This window comes from Daphnia magna, linkage group LG10 (genome assembly GCF_020631705.1).
Source record: "Daphnia magna isolate NIES linkage group LG10, ASM2063170v1.1, whole genome shotgun sequence".
Taxonomy (NCBI): domain Eukaryota; kingdom Metazoa; phylum Arthropoda; class Branchiopoda; order Diplostraca; family Daphniidae; genus Daphnia; species Daphnia magna.
Genome location: NC_059191.1, coordinates 7451976 through 7471943, shown reverse-complemented (window position 1 = coordinate 7471943; position 19968 = coordinate 7451976). Strand labels below are relative to the sequence as shown.

Genomic DNA, 19968 nt, shown 5'->3' with positions numbered 1-19968 from the left:
AAAAAATTCGCGATACAACTGCTGCTGCTGATTAGCTGATTCAATTGGAAGATGACAAGACTTGGCTATACGATCGATAATCGATAATAGAGATGGATGCTGTTTGTATACTGGTAGACACTGTGTACGACCGACAAAATATGAATCATGGCTTTTTATTCATTTAAAACTCGTTTATCACTTTCAAATTCACTTGTATGCGCTTCAATTTTCTCGTCGTTGTTTACGTTTTTTTTAAATAGACGTTACAAACGATAAGCAATTTGGCAAACCGGCATACAGGTTTCATCCGGCTATGCGGATGGTAGCACCGTCAATACTTTAACTATTACAGAGAAAAATGCTGGATAAGATGTCCAACCTCCCCAAAAAAATACGCTAAACAAGGGAATATTCAATCATCAGACTGGACGTCACTGTCCCTCTTTTTAGTTGTCCAGTCCCTGCAGCAGTACGTGCTGTGAACTAGGCCGGCTCCAGTTTTACATTTTTCGTCATTGTGTTTCATTTTCGACTTGAATTTTTATTCTCTTTCGTTCCGCAGCGTTAGGTCAAGAGGTACGAGAAACTACGCGTTACTGCCGTAAAATCAAAATAAATGGCAGGAATTCAAAAGAAAAGGGAATCAAAATCAGTGGCCAAATAACTTGAGAGACTGCGGCCACAATTGAATTGTCACCAGCCCAAAGCGCATCGAGAGCGATGTCTTCCCCCCAAATGCAATCAGCCACCGAGAGAGCAACGGGAGGGTTTCGTGTGGACGCTGGCTCTGCCACCGAAAATCGTATCAAACGCATTAATGTAAACTCGAGTATAGGCATATATAGACAGGCTCACACGCATGACTTTCGATTTCCTTTTGTCTTTCCCAAAAGGCCGTTGAGAAGTTCTTCGTCTATACATCCAGAAGTTAGACACACACTATACGCAGTAGTATATAAGAGATGCATTATGGAGTTTGCGTCCGGTCGTGTCACGTTGGCGTCTTGCTTAATAGTTGGGTGTAGGCTACTACTGATTCTATCCAGTTATTTTTTTTTGGGGGTTTTTGATTATCTGATTTATGGCTGATTGACTGGACGTCCGCAGCCAATTCGATTGGTCCGTGTGACGAATGAAATCACGTCTGCAGCCGTGATGGTCAAACCTGGCTATACCAGCGCATGCTAGAGTGCTGTTATATTCTATACACACGGGTAGTGAGTTTAATAATATATGGCAGTGATAGAATGGTATACATAGACACATCTACGTAGAGTAGAGACAAAAGGAGAAGGACAAAAAAAAAATGGGGGACATGAGCTTAGTATTTATTTGCACAGTTGTGGGGCAGCGCAATTCTGCGGTGGCTGGTCGACTAGTGATAGCAGAAGCAATGGCGATCGAGTCCGTCAAAAAATGTATGATAGAAACCAGTATACAGCAATAGAACGTGTAATAGAGTTTGTTTTGTTTTGCCATGACGGTCCACTATGCCGTTATTGGATAGGGTACAATAGATGGATGACTGTGTATACATGTCTAGAAATGGAACGAATAGAACCTCAGACAATATGGACCTTATAGCAATTTTCTTACTCACCATTTCTTGTACCACGCTGGGATGTTCGTAGATTTCACAAAGGAAAGAAAAGAAAAAAAAAAAGGTTTAAAGCGTATTGCAATTTTTTCTGATTCGGCTCGGCTGACTGAATTATTCAAATGGTAGGCTTTACGTTGAATAAACAGGCTATGCCTAAGGAAATGAGACTGGCAATCATAAATTTGCGTGCACCCGTCTACCCTGCTGTCATCGCTTATTTTTCCTCTATGCTTTTTTCTGCTTGAAAATATTGTCATCATTTTGAAAGCATCTTCATAAAAACCGGGTGGGGTAGAAAGAAAAGAGGCAGGTGCTGCAGCGGCGATCGTTTATCATCTGTTTCTCTCTCGAATGCTCATCAACTCGATCAGCATCACCATTACTCTAGGCGTCTTTTTCTTGTCGTCTTAACCTTCATCTTCATCGTCGTCATCTTCTGCCCGTCGTAGTGCCATCTCGGCATGTGCGAGTGAGCACAGCATTTAAACACCTGGCGATTTTTCCACGAGTGCCAAGCTCATTGCACGCCGGACGTGTTCTGTAGTGCAACATTGTTCATCGAGACACAGGCGTTCCACGATATTGCAGTCTGTTTCGATGATGAATCGACATTTGTGCTGGCCTTCTATTCTACGCTTGCACGGCTTTTCTATAGACGTGTTTCTTAAGTGTATTTTCCATTCGATGAGGTTGATCAATATTTGAAATTACACTTCTAGTTGAATGAACAATTGAATCAATATCGGCCGCCACTGTGGTCATCGTACCGACTAACTTGCACAACGGGGAGCCTCAATTAGTTGAGTATAGCGGAGGAATTTCCATAGGGCATAACTTTAGGATTACATGTCTAGAACAATAGCTTTACGGATAGTTGTATACGGCACTGTCACATACATCTACCAGCCCATGTGTTGAACTCTTGTCTTTTCCATATCGCGCATTCAAGGATGACGTTAAGTAGGCAGCTTATACGTGGTGAAGTTTTCCTACTTGACGTAATTCTACCGGTCGGCTTGATACCATTACGACTGGAGGCCTGGCATAACCATTTCTGCCGTATATAGCATATTATACCAGTTGTGACGTCATTACATCTTTCGCTATTCGCTGAAAGAAAACAGGTCTCAGCAACGACGACTATTCAACGTTTAAAAGAACACGAAAAATCACCAATCATCAAGTTTATTATGCTAAATGGATCATAGAAATTTCAAAACTTTTTTCAAAGAAAATAAACCCCATAAAAAATCAACTGACATGTTTGCCATTACATATACGCTTCTCAATTAGCGGCTGGTTTAACCGATCCATTTTAGCGACAGGGAGTGCCAGTGGTGGTAGGAGTACCGCATGCACCATTCACGCATACGGTGGTAGTGCAAACGCAGTTGACACAGCTGGTGCTCGTAGATGTGCTACTACTTGTGCCAGTATTAGTACTGCTGCTGCTGCTACTGCTGCTACTACTGCTGCTACTACTGCTACTACTGGCTACTTACTGGCTCTTACCTTTTTAATGCCCCAAAAGGTAACGATACAAGGACGTACGAGGCAAACGCAACCGCTGGTAGGGCAATTGCAAACACCTGTGGTGGTAATGCAACTGCATGGAACGCTCGATATGGAACACCTACTACCATTGCGCATAGACTCGCTCATAATCGTGCTTTCGGTTTCACCTCCTCCGTTCTGAAATGTGTTGATATGAACGTTCTTAAAATTATCAAGTGTAATATTCCAAGACGAATTACTTACCGTAGTGGGAGAGAGGAATACAAGCCGTCCATTCGAGTGAATATTGGCTTGTTGGGCAGCAAATGCTGACGCTGTTAAAACAACAAACGAGATGCAAATGATGTGCGTCATTCTACCTGCAAGCAGATTGATTGCAAAATGTGAATTGAACGTTCCCGAGAAAGATCAAATGAGTATAATGCTATGATTTTGTGTTGTCAGAGACAGTAAACTTACAGAGACTCTGTGGGCTTGAAGATTGAGGAAGAGCAACACCGCTTCGTTGAATGCTTCGGGTGGAATGAGGTCTGATGCATCAGTGAATCCGCTAGTTATAACTCTTCGGGATTTTTAAGCGCCACGCGTGCAAGACCGATCGACGTATCGTGTTCTATATAGTAGATGCGTTTATTTTTAATCCACATATGGCCCGTGGTACAGAATGACAGCGGTGAACATCTGGTATTTAAACAACCATGTAGGACTAGGCGTCGGTGTAAGTACACATCATTTTTCACCTAGCCACCGTTTCTCACCCCTTTCACCATTTGTCACCAAACATTCACCATCAGATAGACCTAGATATTTAAAAATGTGTGTGTTTAGTGTGCGACTCAAACCAGATTTGACTTGACAATAAAATCCCATTCAATCATAGATAGCTGTTTGATAAAATGCATCAAGTGTATAGTCCAACGTTGAGCTCTTCATGTTGGATGATGGAAAAAGAACCAAAATTCAAGATTGGGTTAAAGTTAACAGTTTTTCTCTCGAGCCTATGTATTTTGTTTGTTTTTTTTCTGGAAATGTGTTGATAACATTGCGTAGTTAAGATATTTCGTTACAACAAAGAAATGTATCGATTCATTTCCTTTCAGAGAAATTTCACAAAGAAACAAAAAAATTTTTTTTTTTTTTGAACTTTTTAATTTAAATGATTCCAATTTATGACACAAGAAAAGTATAACAAGAATAAACGAGAAGAAGTAATATTTAAAAAAGACCCAAATTCTTCCGGTTGATTCCATTTAGTCGCAAGTGTGAGGCTTCTCTGGAAGCCAATTATCTGAGCTGTTGGCCAACGAATTTGTAGGCGCCCACACCGACGTGTTTTTAGGCCCATTTAAAAGCCAACTTTGATGGATCTGTGGATGATTTTTCTCCAGGACGTCGATCCTTCCAGGATGAATATTCTTTACCAATCCCACCCTTCCAGCTGTTAGCCGAAAGCACCGGCCGCAATTCGACTTGATCTGTCCAAACATAACCATTCTTTTCTTTTCTGTTATGATCTTTTTGTTTAATTATCTCCTTACCTTGGCAATATTCATGACGACATCACCATTTGGCAATATTTTGTATTGGGCTTCAGTAAAACCATCTTCTGCATCCACCGAAGACACTAAATAAGAGGAAAACATTTCCATGCGAAGCCTCAAATCAGCTGGAACAGTTTCATTCCAACTAGAAAAATCAAGCAAAGGGAATAATGAGATTTTGTTTTTAAAAAGATTTTGACAGAGCAAAGCAAATTACTGGACACATATGGTGACGTTTAAGGCCGTTGGTGGCTCTTCGTTGTCACCGGTGCCTTCAACGGAGGCGAACATGGAAAGGGCAGAAGCTTCAGAAATCGGTGGTTCCAGAGTTTTCCAGTAAACTTTGGTCTAACAATCATTTAAAAAAAAAATTTATGTGCTGGAACAGAAATGTTGTGTTAGTGGGAATAGCTTAAAACCTGAAGAATGGCACATCCCGTGCCGGACAGCGTCACTTCTACGTTCTGTGGGAGACTTGGAATGTCGTAGGTAAGTGTCGGTGTATGCATACGCAAATTTTGCTGCTCTTCCTGGGATTCTAAACGCGTTTCATTATCGTTTGTCACAGACATCACAATCTCTTCGTCATAATCCAGCGTTGCAGGTAATGACACGTTAGTCAGAATGGATTCCTAGGTGAATAATGAGCTCAGAGTCAATTAAGTGCTGAATGGAAAACAAAAAACAAAAAATCAAAAATGAATATAGCTGTACGAACATTATGCAAATGATGAGGCAGCACGATGGGAACTTCGGCGTTCTGGAATCTCAGCCGCATATTGAGATTGCGAACCGGATCGTTGAGCACCTCACTGTACTTGCTCCAAGCTTTCATTGTTCTAAGTTTATCCTTGAAATATCATTTAAAAAGAAAGATGGACGTTTCATCAAATCAAACTCAGTTATTAGAACTTAAAACTGAATAAGAATCATAACCAAAATTCAACATCGATGGTCTGCTTTTTATACATACCAGCGGATGGAGAGCGTGCCACGGTGCAGATACCAAATTCCTGGCCATTTCCAGGATGTTCACTGCTTTATTCTGATGCGAATAAGCTGTCAGGGCGTACGTCATCTCGTTCAAACATTCTGCGTTTACAACGTCTCTCACTAAGTGCATCAACTTCTAATTAGTGGGCGCTGAAGTTTACCTCGTCGGTCGGTCGAGTAGCAATCCATCAGCTGATCGTAGACACTATCCAGCTTAACTAGAGTCTCAGGCCAAGAGGAAGAATGTGACAGTAGGATGGCTGTAGCCATTGGAACGATTGTCTTCATCTCGTGATGGACAGCTAACTCGCGTTCCAAGAATCGCTGAGCAGCCGAACTCACTTGGAACAATACCTGTTGAGTAAAGGATCATTTCAATCAGTTTTGAATACAATAATAAATATTTAAGATCGTGCGTACGATATCATCGTGTTGGACATCCGATAGACACGTCAGTATGAAAGAAGTGGTTTCAATCCTTTCGTGTAGAGTGGCGTTCGATCCGTCAGCAAAACTGCCGTCCTCACTTTGCTGGCCGTGCATCCACGTCAAAGCCGATTTGAGCAAATCAGGATCAGAGTATCTCTGCAACGTTATGGAAGAAAGGGCGTGAATGGTCAACGCAGTGAGCCTGAAATTGAAGAAGCGAATCCCGAAATATTTAAGAAAGTCTTCATCGAAAAATTCCTTAGAAGAAACTACTTGACGTCCGATGAGCCGTCCGCGTCATGGAAGGATCCGTCGGCTAGCCGGAAACTCAGAATGTTCTGCAAGATCGCGTTCCAGCTGGTGTTTTCCTTGCCGTTCGATTTTTTGGCATACTGGCCGTGATGGAATCGTTCCAGCACAGTGACAAGACTAGTCGGATCCATAAATCCTGTGGTACTCCATATATCATCAAGACTCGAAGCTATTCCGCCTGGAAGTGGGAATCATAAACCGTTTGAATTGATTTGCCACGATAATTCAGCGTTTTACCTTTCACTGTGATTTCAGCACGTTCTGCGTTGATGTAACCCACACCCGGTTTGGGTACGTTAAGAGTCCGCGTAGTTTGATCGACTCCCCCGTCTGTGCCCCATATTCTGAAGAATCCTTGGAATCCCCAGCTGGTTGAGAATCCGACGTATCGGAAAGGAGTGTCATCGACCTCGAGAGGGATCGAAGCTAGCGGACGGCCACCGATATGCGATCCTTTGCCAAAGGATAACAACCAACGATTTTGATCCCTAATCGATACGGACGGCTTATTCCTTTTCTTCCTCCCTAAAAGAAAAATCAAATTGAAAACGTTTAAAATTTCGCTATTAACTAGTAATAAGACTCTACCTAATTTGATTTGATCCCAGCTGATCCAGAAGGTCTGCAATCGATCCTGACGTAAGATTTTCGGAGTCGAAATTTTGTTCTTGATCTCGGACAAACCTTAAAAAACAAAAAAACATGTCCACCGTAAGAAGATCGTTCATTTATGTTCCAGTTAGATCATTTACCGTTCATCTGTTTGGATATCCACGAATACATGTTATCCTCACCGCCGAGGACGAGATAATAAGAAGTTGCTTCATCCTCATCGAATCTTTCAGAACTTCCAAGAGCCACTCTCAAGTCGGCCGGCGCTGAGGCCTGGAACACGATCGTTTTAACGTGACTTGCAAGCGGAAATACTTCGTACTTGAATGACGATGCATTCGACGTAAATACGTTCTCTATTGAAATCCATTTAAGAACGTGAATGATGTTTAACAACGACTGGAAATCAAGAGCGTACCTTCTAGGCAGAAAAGATAACTGTCAGATTGGGTGTGCTGGAAATCGGCGACCGAAACGGGCACAGATTTAGAGACGGGCAATGTCTCCATTTGTTCTAGATGGACGTCGAGGTTGATGACTTCACTCGGGGCGCAACACGAACCCGAAATCGAACCCCTGAGTTGAACCGTCAGCGTGACGAATGGTGCGGGCTCGTTAACGAGAATGCCGACACGATAAACGGCCTTCGATTTCGGTGCCAGACAGGCCGGTTGTTGGAGATATTTCTTGCCGTTAGCGACGAAAGCAGCGCCACCCGTCAGCGCCATTTGCAATTGAGTCTAATGCATTCGAATTTCAAATTGATGGATAATCAGAAAGAGAAAAAGATCAAATCTATACCTGAGAGCAGTTGTTGAAACGATTGGTGAGTGCCACATCGACCACCAATTCTTCACCGACACGAACCCTCTCGGGAAGTTGGAAATCGATGGTCCAGTCGATTGGCTTGATCGGGATCGCGACGGCATTCGATTCGTGCACTCGGCCGTTCTGATCGACCGTCAACAGCGTCAGCTGCGGATCGACTCCATTGGCTACAACCAAATCCAATTCTTTCGTTGTGGATTCACTTAAAAAAAAAACAAATGAATAATTAGCGATAATGACACGGACGTTGATGCAGTTTCGTACACACCTCGGGTCGTAGCACTGGACGAACCAGAGTTCGCTCGACTGGCCAAAAAGTTGCCACTGAGTCGCAGGCGTTTGGAACTTTGGCAACAGCCGGAGAAATCTATCCGTTTCTATGGAAGGTCCAATCAACTTTGGCGATTCGGCCGAGTTAATCGTTTCAGCCTTTGCTGCCCATGAGCCGTAGAGGCAATGATAAGAGCCCGTTGTGAGCGTCATGTTAACTCGAACTTTATTGGCCCTGACGCTCGTAACTGTCACCTATTAATCCATCCGTAAGTGAGAGTGTCATGGCTTTTCTTATACTACTAATTAAATGAACCTTGCTTTCGACGTGATTATACACTTGGATGTCCAAAGAGCTTGAAGCCAAACGCTGGCCTTCGTGTGAGAAAAAGACGGTCACGATGGCACGCGGGATCATCTCGTACATAACAGGAATGCTTTTGAAATTGCATTCGATTTTAGTCTCAATTGCCTGGCGAATTGTCTGGTTTTGATGTCTATAGTTTTTGTTTACCTCAGGTTAAGTTCGGCTGCCCATTTAGGTTGATCGTCGCTGCTGTTTCCATCGGCAAGGAACGTAGTCTTTGCTACCAAGTATTCCTGTCCCCATGAGATGACATGGCCGGACGATTGAGACATAACGGCATAATTGATGCGATTCCCCACCAATTTGCATCCGGAATAAATGCTCAAATGCAACGTTTCACCTTCCTGATGCCACAATATGTTTTCTTTATTTTAACAAACTCTAAAAGAAGATTTTTTTAAAATGCACCGTAAATCGATATTTGCCAGTTTGGCTAAACAGCTGGACATTGCAGTTGTCGCTCGACGCCGGCCAAGTGCTGACACCTAAAGAATGGCTTGCCAAGACGAATTGGCTATCCAGCGGTTGTCCTTCGATCGATTTCAGAGTGCCCTGATGTATAGATGACACACACATTGATTTCTTATTAAAAGAAAAAGACGAACGCAATGAATCAACGAAAGAAAAAGAAACACTTAGATATGTAACATTCCAATCACGTCGTTATTCACCCATGACAGCCACTGTGTTATTGGCCCTTTTTTAAACGAGATTGCAGCTTTCATCTGTGACTGGTCACCCACACCAACAAAGAAAAGTAGAAAAATGCAGTAAAGGAGTTTTTATTATTGGGCTCCTTTTTTTTTATATATCGCTAGGAAATCTGGCACAATGTCCTTTTTACCAGCAAATATATACTTGTTGAATCAGCGATCTGCTGGCTATATCAGAAGGGGGAAAGAAAACTGCGAGGAAGTAACGTGAACGATGTAATCTTCTTATGGCAGACGCCTTTCTTGTTTTCTCAGCCGGTCAGTCTTAATATTTTACTCCCTATTTTGGATGACCAGTACCTCTCCCCCCCTTACAATTGTATCCAAGATGGAATCTAGGCAGCTTATCTAACCGCGCTGTGATTGCTTTTTTTTCTCTTGTCCCTCCCCTTAGACGCAAAAGATTTTTCCCGACGTGTGGACATTGGATATGCAACGACTGAAGTATCGAAATCAAGAGTGGAGATGTTCACTAGAGGGAATTACAATCTTTTTGGTGCACTTGGGATATGTTTCTATCCTCGACGGTAATACCCTGTCGAACTGGTGGTCTTGGAAATAGGAAAATCGAGTTGCTTCTCGTTTGTGCAGGACTATAGGAAAGCGGATCTAGGGATAGAGTTTTGTTTCAAGTCCGAGAGCTTTGCTTCCCAGAGTCTTCGAAGTGGATGGCGATTTTGTTGTTGCCCATATAAATGATTTTTAGCTGTAACTCAAGAACGAAGAATACGGAATGCCGTAAGTTTTCGGGTGTTCTATTAAACTAAGCAGGGAGTCATTTTACTAGTTTTCTTTCTGTCGACATTTTGCTGTAAAACAGAAAGATAAAAAACGTATGTCACTTTCTTCGTGAAAGATTTACTGCATCCACTTAGTTGTGTGTGTGTTTTCTTCCGCTTTGCATCCGAGCAACGTGCGGACGTTCCAAGTCTAGAATATTTACGAGCAGCCATTCGTTCCAGTGGATGGCTAATGAAAAAATCAGGTGAGCGAGAGAAAGGAAAAAGAAATTTTATGCTTTCCACGCAGACCTTTCAAATAACTCGAACGTGAATCTTTCACCTTTGTTTGAAATTTAAACAAATTTTCCCCTTTTTTTAAATCACCCCCCCTCCTTTCTATTAACTATTACATTATCAAATGAAACAGTTTTCCCTTTTTTGAAAAAATTATTTCCCGAGTTTGCCAGCGACTTGATCCCGTTTTTGCAAAATGCGATCGGCAAAACGCAAAAGTTGAAACGATCTTTGCAACTGCGGAGAAAACGGAGCGAATAAGTCGAGAACTACTTCTAAAGTAGTATACCTTTCCTATATTTCCTTCAAGTTGTTGTCAATTTATGAGTCTAGCAAAGGACCCTTACCATAATTTTGTTAAAAAATCCCGCAACCCATGTGATGTGTGAGCTCATTTGTTTCTATCGCAGCGCAAGGTCTACACAGTTTTTCACGATCACGTATCGTTTTACGTGCAGGGCCGGAGCATCAGGGTATAGAAATAAAGAAAATGAAAACGATGAAGAAATACTGTAGGCTTTGCTGCCAACTTGTAATTCCCTATTACGCGCTTCGTGACGAGAATAGAAAAAAAGAAAAGGAGGGTGAAATGAAAGTGTCTTCTTTTTTGGCTCGGATATGCAAGAAGATAGAAAACGAACGGGGCAAAAACTTGAGACGCGTCCATTCTCCAGAGAATCGGCATTACCGTCGTCTCTTTTGTCTCTTGCCATGACAGACGCACACAAGTTTCTTGCATGTATGAGACGGAATTGCCATCAGGACGGCGGATGTCCCCCTCTCCGCCGCAGCATATGTATACTAATATAATAAGTCTTGTCGAATCATTACAACAAATCCTTCCGCCACAATGCGTTGCGTTTCGCAATTTCTTTCGTATGCTAATGACACTAAGAAAAAGGGAAAAATTCCCCTTTTCCGAGAAGCTGAACGACGTTGAAAACAAAACAAAAATGGGGTTCTTTCATCCGCTTTTGCGGACTCAAAGCAGCTTAGGCCCATTTGCGCTGGAACGGGTCGAGCGACGGATCTCTTAGTTTAGAAAAGAAAATGGAAGTTATAGCAGAGTTGGAATCATCTTCGCTGTTTTCATCACCTAACGAACAAAGGCGAAACTCGACACAACATCTGGACACGCAACGTCATCCACTGCTGACTTTGTTGGGGGACTTTATTTTTGTTTGATGTCAGCGAGTTTAGCATTGATGTCTTTCCTACTTGACTGTGAGGATTGTATGTGACGAACTGGAAAACAGAAAACTGTGCCAACTGGGAAATATATCACGCAGTCAGCTGAATGATTCGGATCTATTTTTACCTTCTTCTTTTTTTTTTGGTGGGGGGGGGTAAGGGGGAGAAAATATTGACAGCTATTCTAGTGCCTTGACATACGATTCGTTTGAATATATGAACGGGTATAATCCTGAAACTCTGACGGTTGCCTCAAGGCTTTTCTCATTATGAATGATTCAAAGTCTTGATGCTTGAGGGCATTTAATCCGTTTCGACCCTGAGGCCTGGCTTTTTTTTTTTTTTCTTTTGTTGGCAGTGTACAGAAGATAAGCTGTTTGCTGCATCCGAACTTTGTTTGCTTACTTGTAAAGTAGCATTGCTCGTGAGATTGGAGAGAGCCGGAACGGTGAAGATCATCGTTGACGTCGTACGGTCGAAATGGATCGTCTGATGATGGACGGACGCTCCATGCTGATCCAGTACGTCCAGGCCGACTGTGATGCCTCGTTCTGACGTTCCAGCAATCAACTAACCATGGCAAACGACAAGAAACATCAATGAACCGAGATCATCATCGAGATGGAGTTTTAACCGCAGATCGTTTACCTCTCCAGCGAATGGGGCGCCTTGCTCGATCATCGATGCCGTCCGCGGACTGAATTCCAGTTCGACAAAGTGCGACTCTACCATCGGTGAAGTATCTTCCACCCTGTCTTCCCTTTGATTTAAATTCTTAGCCGGGTCGCTTTTGCTTTGATGCTGGTGGCCAACGTCGACTAAGCGGAAGCTTTGAGCTGCCGTCAAACCGCCGGCAGTGGCCCGGATCGTCCACATTCCCGTCTGTTGCGGCAGATCGCTCAACTGGAAGAGCAGGTTCTTGAGACCATGAGAACCGACGAGCGAGACACTCCAATAATGGACGATGACATTGTTGGGATCGTGGGCAGCCACCTGGACGGATGATGCGACGTCATGCGTGGCAACCTGCTCCGTCCGGCCACGTTCGGGATCGGCTGCAGCCATGATCTGTCCGTGCTGATCCAAACAAGCTATCCAGATCGACACTTTTGAAGAAGACATTTGTAAAACACAAAACAAAAGAAAACTGTTTGTTAAGTGAATAGACGGTCCGGAATCGATTGATTGATCACTGAGAAACAGAAAGTCGACATCAAGTGTTTGGTTGGGTTGGAAAGTTCGAACAATTTACCAACATCATCCGGATGATAAAGAGTGCGTTCCAGGCGTAAACTAAGAGATTGGATGGCTTCTAATGGATGAACGGGGAACTCTTCACTTTGGCATCCGCTGCTTTTGCTTTCATTTCCGCTGCCATTTCCTGGACGGCTTCCGCAGCCGAGTCGGACGGTCAGCTGTCCGTCGTAAGTCGGTGGGATGGTCAGCTCTACAGGACTCATTGCCTGGCCGTAATGAAGCGTCAGCGTCTTTTCGTCGTAAGTGCGTTCGGAATCAGCCAGCCGGATGGTGACGTTAGTCATTTGTTCCAATCCTTCCAGATCGATCCACATCACCGTCGTCGATCCCAAGATGACGGCCCTCGGCCAGACGACATTCCACCTCCTTTGGGCACAGTTATAATCGACAGTTTAACACCCAGTTCCAGGAAAATGAGTATACAACAATCTATGTATATATCAACGAGCCAAATGCAAATGACTTACGAAGTCGAGTTGGATATCCAAGTCAAAGAAGCTGCTGGAGGCTGAGTCAGCACAGAGGCAGCAGCGACGAGCTTCAGGGTGACTAGGCCTACAAGGGCCGTGACAAATGTCGATTGAAGTGACAGCCGAGCCTTCATTTTGTATTCATCGAATGTCGACTGCATCTGAAACGGAGAAATAAAAAAAAAAGGGGGAGGGGGTGTGACACCTAAAAGAGGGAAAAAGAAAACTGTTTAAATAAAGTGTCAGGCAAAAAATGGGGAACTCTCTTATGAGAAAATGGTGCATCTCGTTATGCAACGACAACAATTCACTCGTCTGGATATTCTGCTCGTCTTTATTTATGACTATATAAGTCTATACATAGTCTTGTTATTCCACTGAAAAGCGGAACGCCGTATTTGCATATTAAGGTAATATATGTATATGTACAAAATAATAATAAAGGACACCCAACCGCTGGAAGGTGACATATATAATGCTGAATGATGTTATGACGGTATAGTTTTTCGAATGAGGTCTTCCTCCCCTGCTGATGGCGAACAACACGCTTCCACCATCCGCCGGAGTTAAGTGGACTTTTCTGTATACGTGTATAGCTATATCGTATATAGGCTTAACACGGGCGCTATAAGTTCCATGGTGGCCAGCACTTAACCGCAGGTGCTCTTTTACATTTATCCTTCGTTTAGTACCGATAAGGGTCAATAGATTCCAACATAAAAAAATATATCCTTAAACCTTTCTGCAATGATATTTCATGAATAAAAAATTTTGTTTTTGAATCGATGTAATTATGTTTCGCTATTCCCGACTAACGGTCACTTAGCGTGCGAGCCAAGCTGCTTGAATACTCGATGCGTGTTTGCTTTTGTTTTCCATCTGATGCAGCGATCGTGTCGTACATTTGTTTCCGTGTTAAGATGTTTATGTTGGCGTTATTGACCCTATCGTTTACATTTCCTACAGACCGATCTGCAGGGAATTCATTAGGCCAATGTACACAGCGATGCCAAAAGACAAAAAGTTGGGTCATTCAATTTTCTTTCTCGTTCTTTGCGTGTACTTTCACGCTGTTCTCTCTCGCGCTCATCTTCATCTAATAGGCCAAAACAGGAAAGAAAAAAACCGAAAATAGGAAATCGAAAAAGAAACCGGACGTGCGAGAGCGGAAGAAAACGTCGTCGTCGTGTGTATTGTATCCCCCCCTCAGTTGGATCGATACTTGATGCGCCAAAAGTTATGATGAGTTTTCTCAGGCTCCTTTCGACTCCAGCAGCCTGGCCAGACTTTTGCACAAGAAACTTTTCTTTTTTCTACGTATATATGAGTGTTTTTTGTTTTTTTCTGTATTATGCGCTGCGTTCGCTATTCCCCCCCCCTCCCCCTAAAAGTTGTCTCCTTCTCTTCTTTTCTCTTAAACATTTTTTCTTTTCTTTTTTCTAGGATGCTAATCAGCCACGTTTGTTTTTTAATACCCCATCTTACTCGTTGGTCCTGCTCCCTTCTCTATATGCTTAATCGCCGCCCTGCTTCAAGCCGGCTCCTCTTTCAATCATCTTCCATCTTCTTGAAAACGTATATAGGTTGCCCCGGATGCCATCGCTTCTCCTCGTAAATTTTCAATATCGTTTATTTTCGCAGGAGGTAACATCAGCATAGAGAAACAGAGCTTATACATGATGGAGGGGGAGCTTTTTTTTTTGGTTTTTTTATTTTTGGAAACGTATACCGTCGTCATGGCATCCACTTATTAATATGCGCTGCCGTGCACCAAGACGCACAGACCTTACGAAGCTGTCGGGAAAATTATCGTTCCATTTGTTTGGTTTTTCTTTGTTTTATTTCTTTGATGAAAAGATAAAATTAAAATTAAACAAAAGAATGTCGAAATGGAATAGTGAATGGCGCTGCGGTACGTTAAAGACCACAAGAAGAGCGCTAGGATATACATAAATAAAGTGGGTGGGAAAAAAAACAACAAGAAAAGACGAAGAAAACAATGGAGTGTCTCTTGTTCTTCACTATACGGCGTTGTCGCATATTTTTTTTTACGGCGAGGTTCGTTTTACGGGCGGACGTTGAGCGACTATTCGCGGTCGGTTGAACGCGTGAAAGACACGAGCGCACAACAACATGAAAAATCATGTCCGTATATACAAAAAAAAAAAACCCCACACACAGATTGAAATTTCTTTCAACTCTTCTGTATAGGCGATGTGAAATAAGTTTAAAGAAAAAAAAGGGGGGGGAAACGAAAAATAATAAATAAAAGCCTTTGACGGAAACTAAACAGAGGCGTTGGTGTGAAGCGTGAATGGTTAAGATCATCAGTCTTTCGGCATCCTTTCTTTTTCTGCCGCCTTGTTGGCTGCGCCGTGTTCGTTGATGGAATTGTCAGTATTGACACAGTCGTCATTGTGAGTCAACTGCCAAAGGTCTTAACGGAGCGCGGCCCTGCCCGTTTTCTTTCTTATCTGCGTGACGCGGTTTAAATATAGAGCCGACGTGTTTTCTTCGTTCGTGGAATGAGATGCGCGACTGAATCACATGACCCAGCGTGTGTGTATTTATTTGCAGACTGTTGTTAGGTTATGTTTTTTTCGATGCCAACACAGACAAAAGAACAAGGCCCTACTTTTGTTGCAATGTTACACGGTTCGATTCGTCGGAATGGCGCAAAGAAGCCAATTGAATGAACTGCGGAAGCCGCAATCACCCGCAACTATATAGTATGTAGACAGTACAATGTTCGTTCATTGAATAGAATTTCAAAGAAATGTTGAACACGCGAGAATAGGAAAATGATGTATCGATATGGTTGCGCGCATTTCGCGATTTCTGTTTGCATTCGGCGCGGCTTTCCGGCCGTTGCCAATGGATCATTTTCTTTCTCGACCATTATTTTTGTTCTGAACTTTTTTATTGAACGTGATTTTATTCGTTTGGCTATTTATTCGTCACCGTTTCACAGTTGGATATCAGCGAAATTGCAGTCCGATGACATGTCAACCATAAAGGGCAAAAGCTTTTTTCTTAAACTGATCGATATTTGAAAGACTTATTCATGACGACTCCTCAGGCTTTTGTGTCCTAATCATCATTATTTCTGAATCCTTTTATGCATTCGTAAGATTCTCCAAGCTAAAAAAAGGAAAGCATACTATATATACATTATTCCCGTCTCTTTTGTTATACCGAGTCCTATTATCTGTCCTCCCATGGCAGACGGAAGGAAATCAGAAACTAGTTTCTTCCATCAGACTTTGAAAGTTTCAAAGTGGGCTATATACTATCCGCCTTAATCGTCTCAAGACTTCTATTTATTATTATGCTGTACATACTTAGCCATTCACTAGCGGTAAGCATCAACTGGCAATCCCTTTTTAATTCAGACGTTCAACCTGCGCCCTGCACGTCGACATAAAGAATTCGGATGAGTGATGCGGAGAGACACGTCTCCGCCCCTCAAAGAGTGGATACGTCAATATTGTGTAGTACGCTTGATGAAGCGTCGTCGGTTGTCACTCTGTATAGTTCTATTCTTAAAATAAAAAATATTAAAAAAAAACTATAGCAGCGAGTAGTGTAAAGTTCTCTTGGGTATATACAATATGGGGATAAAATGACTCGATGGAAAGCCAACGGGGCGTGCCTGCTAACTTTGATCAGCTAGTTAGTAGCGCCCGTCAGCCGCACCATCAACAGCATGTGCTGCTGCAAAAGAGAGGGGGAAAGCCAATTGAATTGCGCCATACGGACTGGAAGGAAAGAAAAGTGAAGACACCCTCGTCCTCCAAAATTGTGTCGGGTGTGCGTGTGTGCATGTATATAGACTATGTGATGTAGGTATATAGGTTTATGTAGCAGAGTGAACTTGTTGGGGGCGGGAGGGTAGAGATATACATTAAGATCAATGAAGAGTTCTTATCAGAGCACGTCGTCGGCTAGATCCGGCGCTTGTTCCGACTTTAGCGCTCACCAAAAGAGGGGTCGTGCTTTTTGGGCGACCGTTGTCGTTACGTGTACGTTTGAAGTTGTACGTTGCTTTCTTATCTTTCTTAATTTGCTACTATCTCTGCGTGCAGTCCACCCCAAAGGCTCTCTAATGCCAACTGGCATTTCTTCTTTTCTGCTATTCTTTTATGTTGTTACATTCTGTCTTTTTTTTACCTCAATTGCACGCCCGCATCTCTCCGTATAGTCCGTCTATTCTTTTCGCTTTAGTTTTCCTACTTAGCGAGACACAAAGCAGATGCGACGACCGACGAATACACAAGTGATTGTCTTAACGAACCTATTGGCTTGTCTGGCCAAAAGAAAATTCAATTTCTCCAGTCTTTCCTTTTGGGAAACAGAAAGTAGCAATAAAAGATGATCGTCTTTTTTTCTCTCTTTCAGACGTGTAGCATTGTTCAATCTTGTTTCCACGCTAGATAACAGGCTTATACAAGGACAAGGAGGCATAAAGTTTGACTAATGAAGGGAAAGGTGATGCGGCTGCTGTCAGAACTAATTGAAGCCTCGACATTGCGTATCAAGTTTATCACAACAAACCCCCCCGCAATGAAGACGACGTTCTTACTAACACAAAAAAGAAGCTCGGTGTCGATTGACAAGTCAATTGATACGCGTTGTAGGTATACCTAGAGATATGTTCGTCGAGGAGCGAGAGAATAGAGCTAGAACAAAAGCATCTTCAAATAACGATTCTCGGTTGTTTAGTCCATTCGTTATGCGACAGCTGCTGCCATTTAGTTGTACCAATAGGCTTCTCCAAATTTTGGCATTTTTGTTTTTCTCTGCTTTCTTTCTCGTCATTCATTTCACTTCATTTATACGTACAAGCTTCAATTCGTTTTTTAGCGTATGGTGTTACAATCTCTTTTCTCCGTGTTCACTTGTACATAGTTTAGGCACAAACGGGGCTGGTGTTGGGATAGGCTGCCACGGGTAGCAGCTGTTTAGGAAAGGACTCTCATTGTCCGTGTCTTTCGTGTTTCCACTATATCTTTCAGATTGCCACGCAACGTGTAACGCGCTTTTTATCCGCAGTGCACACCCCGTCGAAATTTTCTTTTTAAAAAACGAAATCAAATAAAAATACTGTACGCAATTTGATGAGTATCGATGGGATTCACAGACAAAAATCAACATTTAAAACATAAATCAATGACTGTATTAAAGTCGATGGAACAACATCGTAAGCTTAGGATCCAGTCGCTTTGAATCCGCTGGAAGTAAACATCTATACCACATAAGGTGTTTACTGAAACGGCCTTTTGTACGTATATTTGTTTTTGATTTCCATTTCAGTTGGATAAAACCCAACAAGCAGTCGAATGGTGGTGAACCAGTTTGTTATCTTTCTGTCTATTGTGTAAACCAGTCTAGAAAAAAGAAAAAGGGATCGTGTTGTGCACGCAGCAACGAGACCGGATAAATCGATTCTCGGGTTGCGTTCTTTCGAGTGGAATACGAGCATTCGAGTACTTGCTACATGCGTGGCTAAATGGGGCAAGGCAAAACTGGTCTACATGAAAAGAAAAATAAAATGGATTGAAATTCTCTGCTGACGGAGTATCAAAGGAAAATAACAAGCGAGAAAGATAAATAAAAATAAAAAAACATGCAATTCTTAGTGCCGCGAGGAACAATATCGACCATATGTTTACGCTCGAGTGGAGGCTCACCTGAGCTTGTTGTTGTCCTCTTTGTCGTCGAAGCCGATGCGGTTCCTTCCACTTGGGTGAGCGGAGTAAGAAAGAAAAAAAAAAGAGGAAGATAAACAGTCCACACGTTCGTAACCCTCCCTTCCTTAGTGTCAACACCTAATTTATGACAGGTATGTGCTGGGTCTCTAGTATGAACCAAACTCCCTCCAAGATCAAACGGTTATGCTAAATCTGTCTGCTTTTTTTTTTCTTTCTTTCTTCAGTGGGAAGAAATCAAACTTGTTTTACCCGAAATTCAAATGCAATTTCTCAAGGAGATGGGAAAGGAGACGACCGTCAGTGTTCCTCGCGTGTTCACCAACTGGTGCAGCATCACGAACGACAGCAGCATCCCTATGTAGATACTCTTTTCCCATGGGCAGAACAGGCAACACTCCTCCCACCGACGCCGTGTGTTATATACAACCCAACCATTTCCGCCACCCACCTCAAACCCACCCAGCAACTCAGTGCCGTCGGTCTCCCGTTGCGCGTTGTTTTGGCCGGCACCTTTTGCATCGGCGAATGCGCCGTGAAGACCTTCTGCTGACATATCACTGCGTTTACTCGATCAAACACGCGAGATCGTGAAAGTGTCGCAACACGCACGCACATAAGAAGGTGCAAGAAAAGGGCGGAAAAAAACAAAAAAGATTTGCAATCTGTTTTTGTGCGGGGAAATAAAAGCAAATGCCTATGAACCTTCTGCAAACTGAAGGTCACAACACACGAGCGTTGCTTGTTTATGCATATCGATTCTTTCTTTTCTCATGCCTGTGTGTGTGATTTCGCTGCTACTTTTTTTGTTTTTGTTTTGTTTATATTTAGTTTGGAGTAGACCTCCCAGAGTATAGAGTAGAGAGTCGTTTACTTTTAAATGGCATTTTGTGCAGAGCGATGTTTGTGTACGCAACTGCTTAAAAATCGTACAGTCAACAGAGATGTATATATTCTTTATGTTTGAATATTTCGTGAATGGAAGTTTTCATGTACACCAACAGAGAAAAAGAGGAGGAAACAAGTTTAGTTCTATCCCATTTTTGTTTTGTTGTTGTCTTTCAGTTCTATTAATACAGTGAAGCTGACTCCTTCATCAAAAAGTTTGGAACTTTGCCTTTCGCCATTGAGGGCTCGCCCAGCAGCCCACGTCTTGCTTGTATG

The 19968-nt window shown here is 42.6% G+C and overlaps 1 protein-coding gene across 2 annotated transcripts; it reads right to left on the bottom strand.

Moving 5' to 3' along the window:
* Positions 1 to 4068: 4068 nt before the first annotated feature.
* On the bottom strand, positions 4069 to 19196 carry LOC116932121. 2 transcript variants are annotated; one of them, XM_045180631.1, is made up of 24 exons: positions 19057 to 19196; positions 18787 to 18837; positions 13094 to 13301; positions 12622 to 12992; positions 12018 to 12475; positions 11775 to 11939; positions 8858 to 9001; positions 8597 to 8793; positions 8399 to 8519; positions 8081 to 8337; positions 7786 to 8014; positions 7403 to 7724; positions 7125 to 7340; positions 6961 to 7056; positions 6610 to 6897; positions 6334 to 6550; positions 6052 to 6262; positions 5793 to 5985; positions 5612 to 5730; positions 5357 to 5488; positions 5058 to 5270; positions 4856 to 4986; positions 4636 to 4783; positions 4069 to 4572 (listed from the first exon to the last, which is right to left on the bottom strand). In XM_045180631.1, exons 3-24 carry the CDS (start codon positions 13255 to 13257, stop codon positions 4348 to 4350), a joined length of 4617 nt encoding a protein of 1538 aa, XP_045036566.1. In that variant the 5' UTR covers positions 13258 to 13301; positions 18787 to 18837; positions 19057 to 19196; the 3' UTR covers positions 4069 to 4347. The 2 variants fall into 2 exon arrangements, with proteins under 2 accessions (XP_045036566.1, XP_045036565.1); XM_045180630.1 differs by having other exon boundaries at positions 18787 to 19152.
* Between the last annotated feature and the right edge of the window lie 772 nt (positions 19197 to 19968).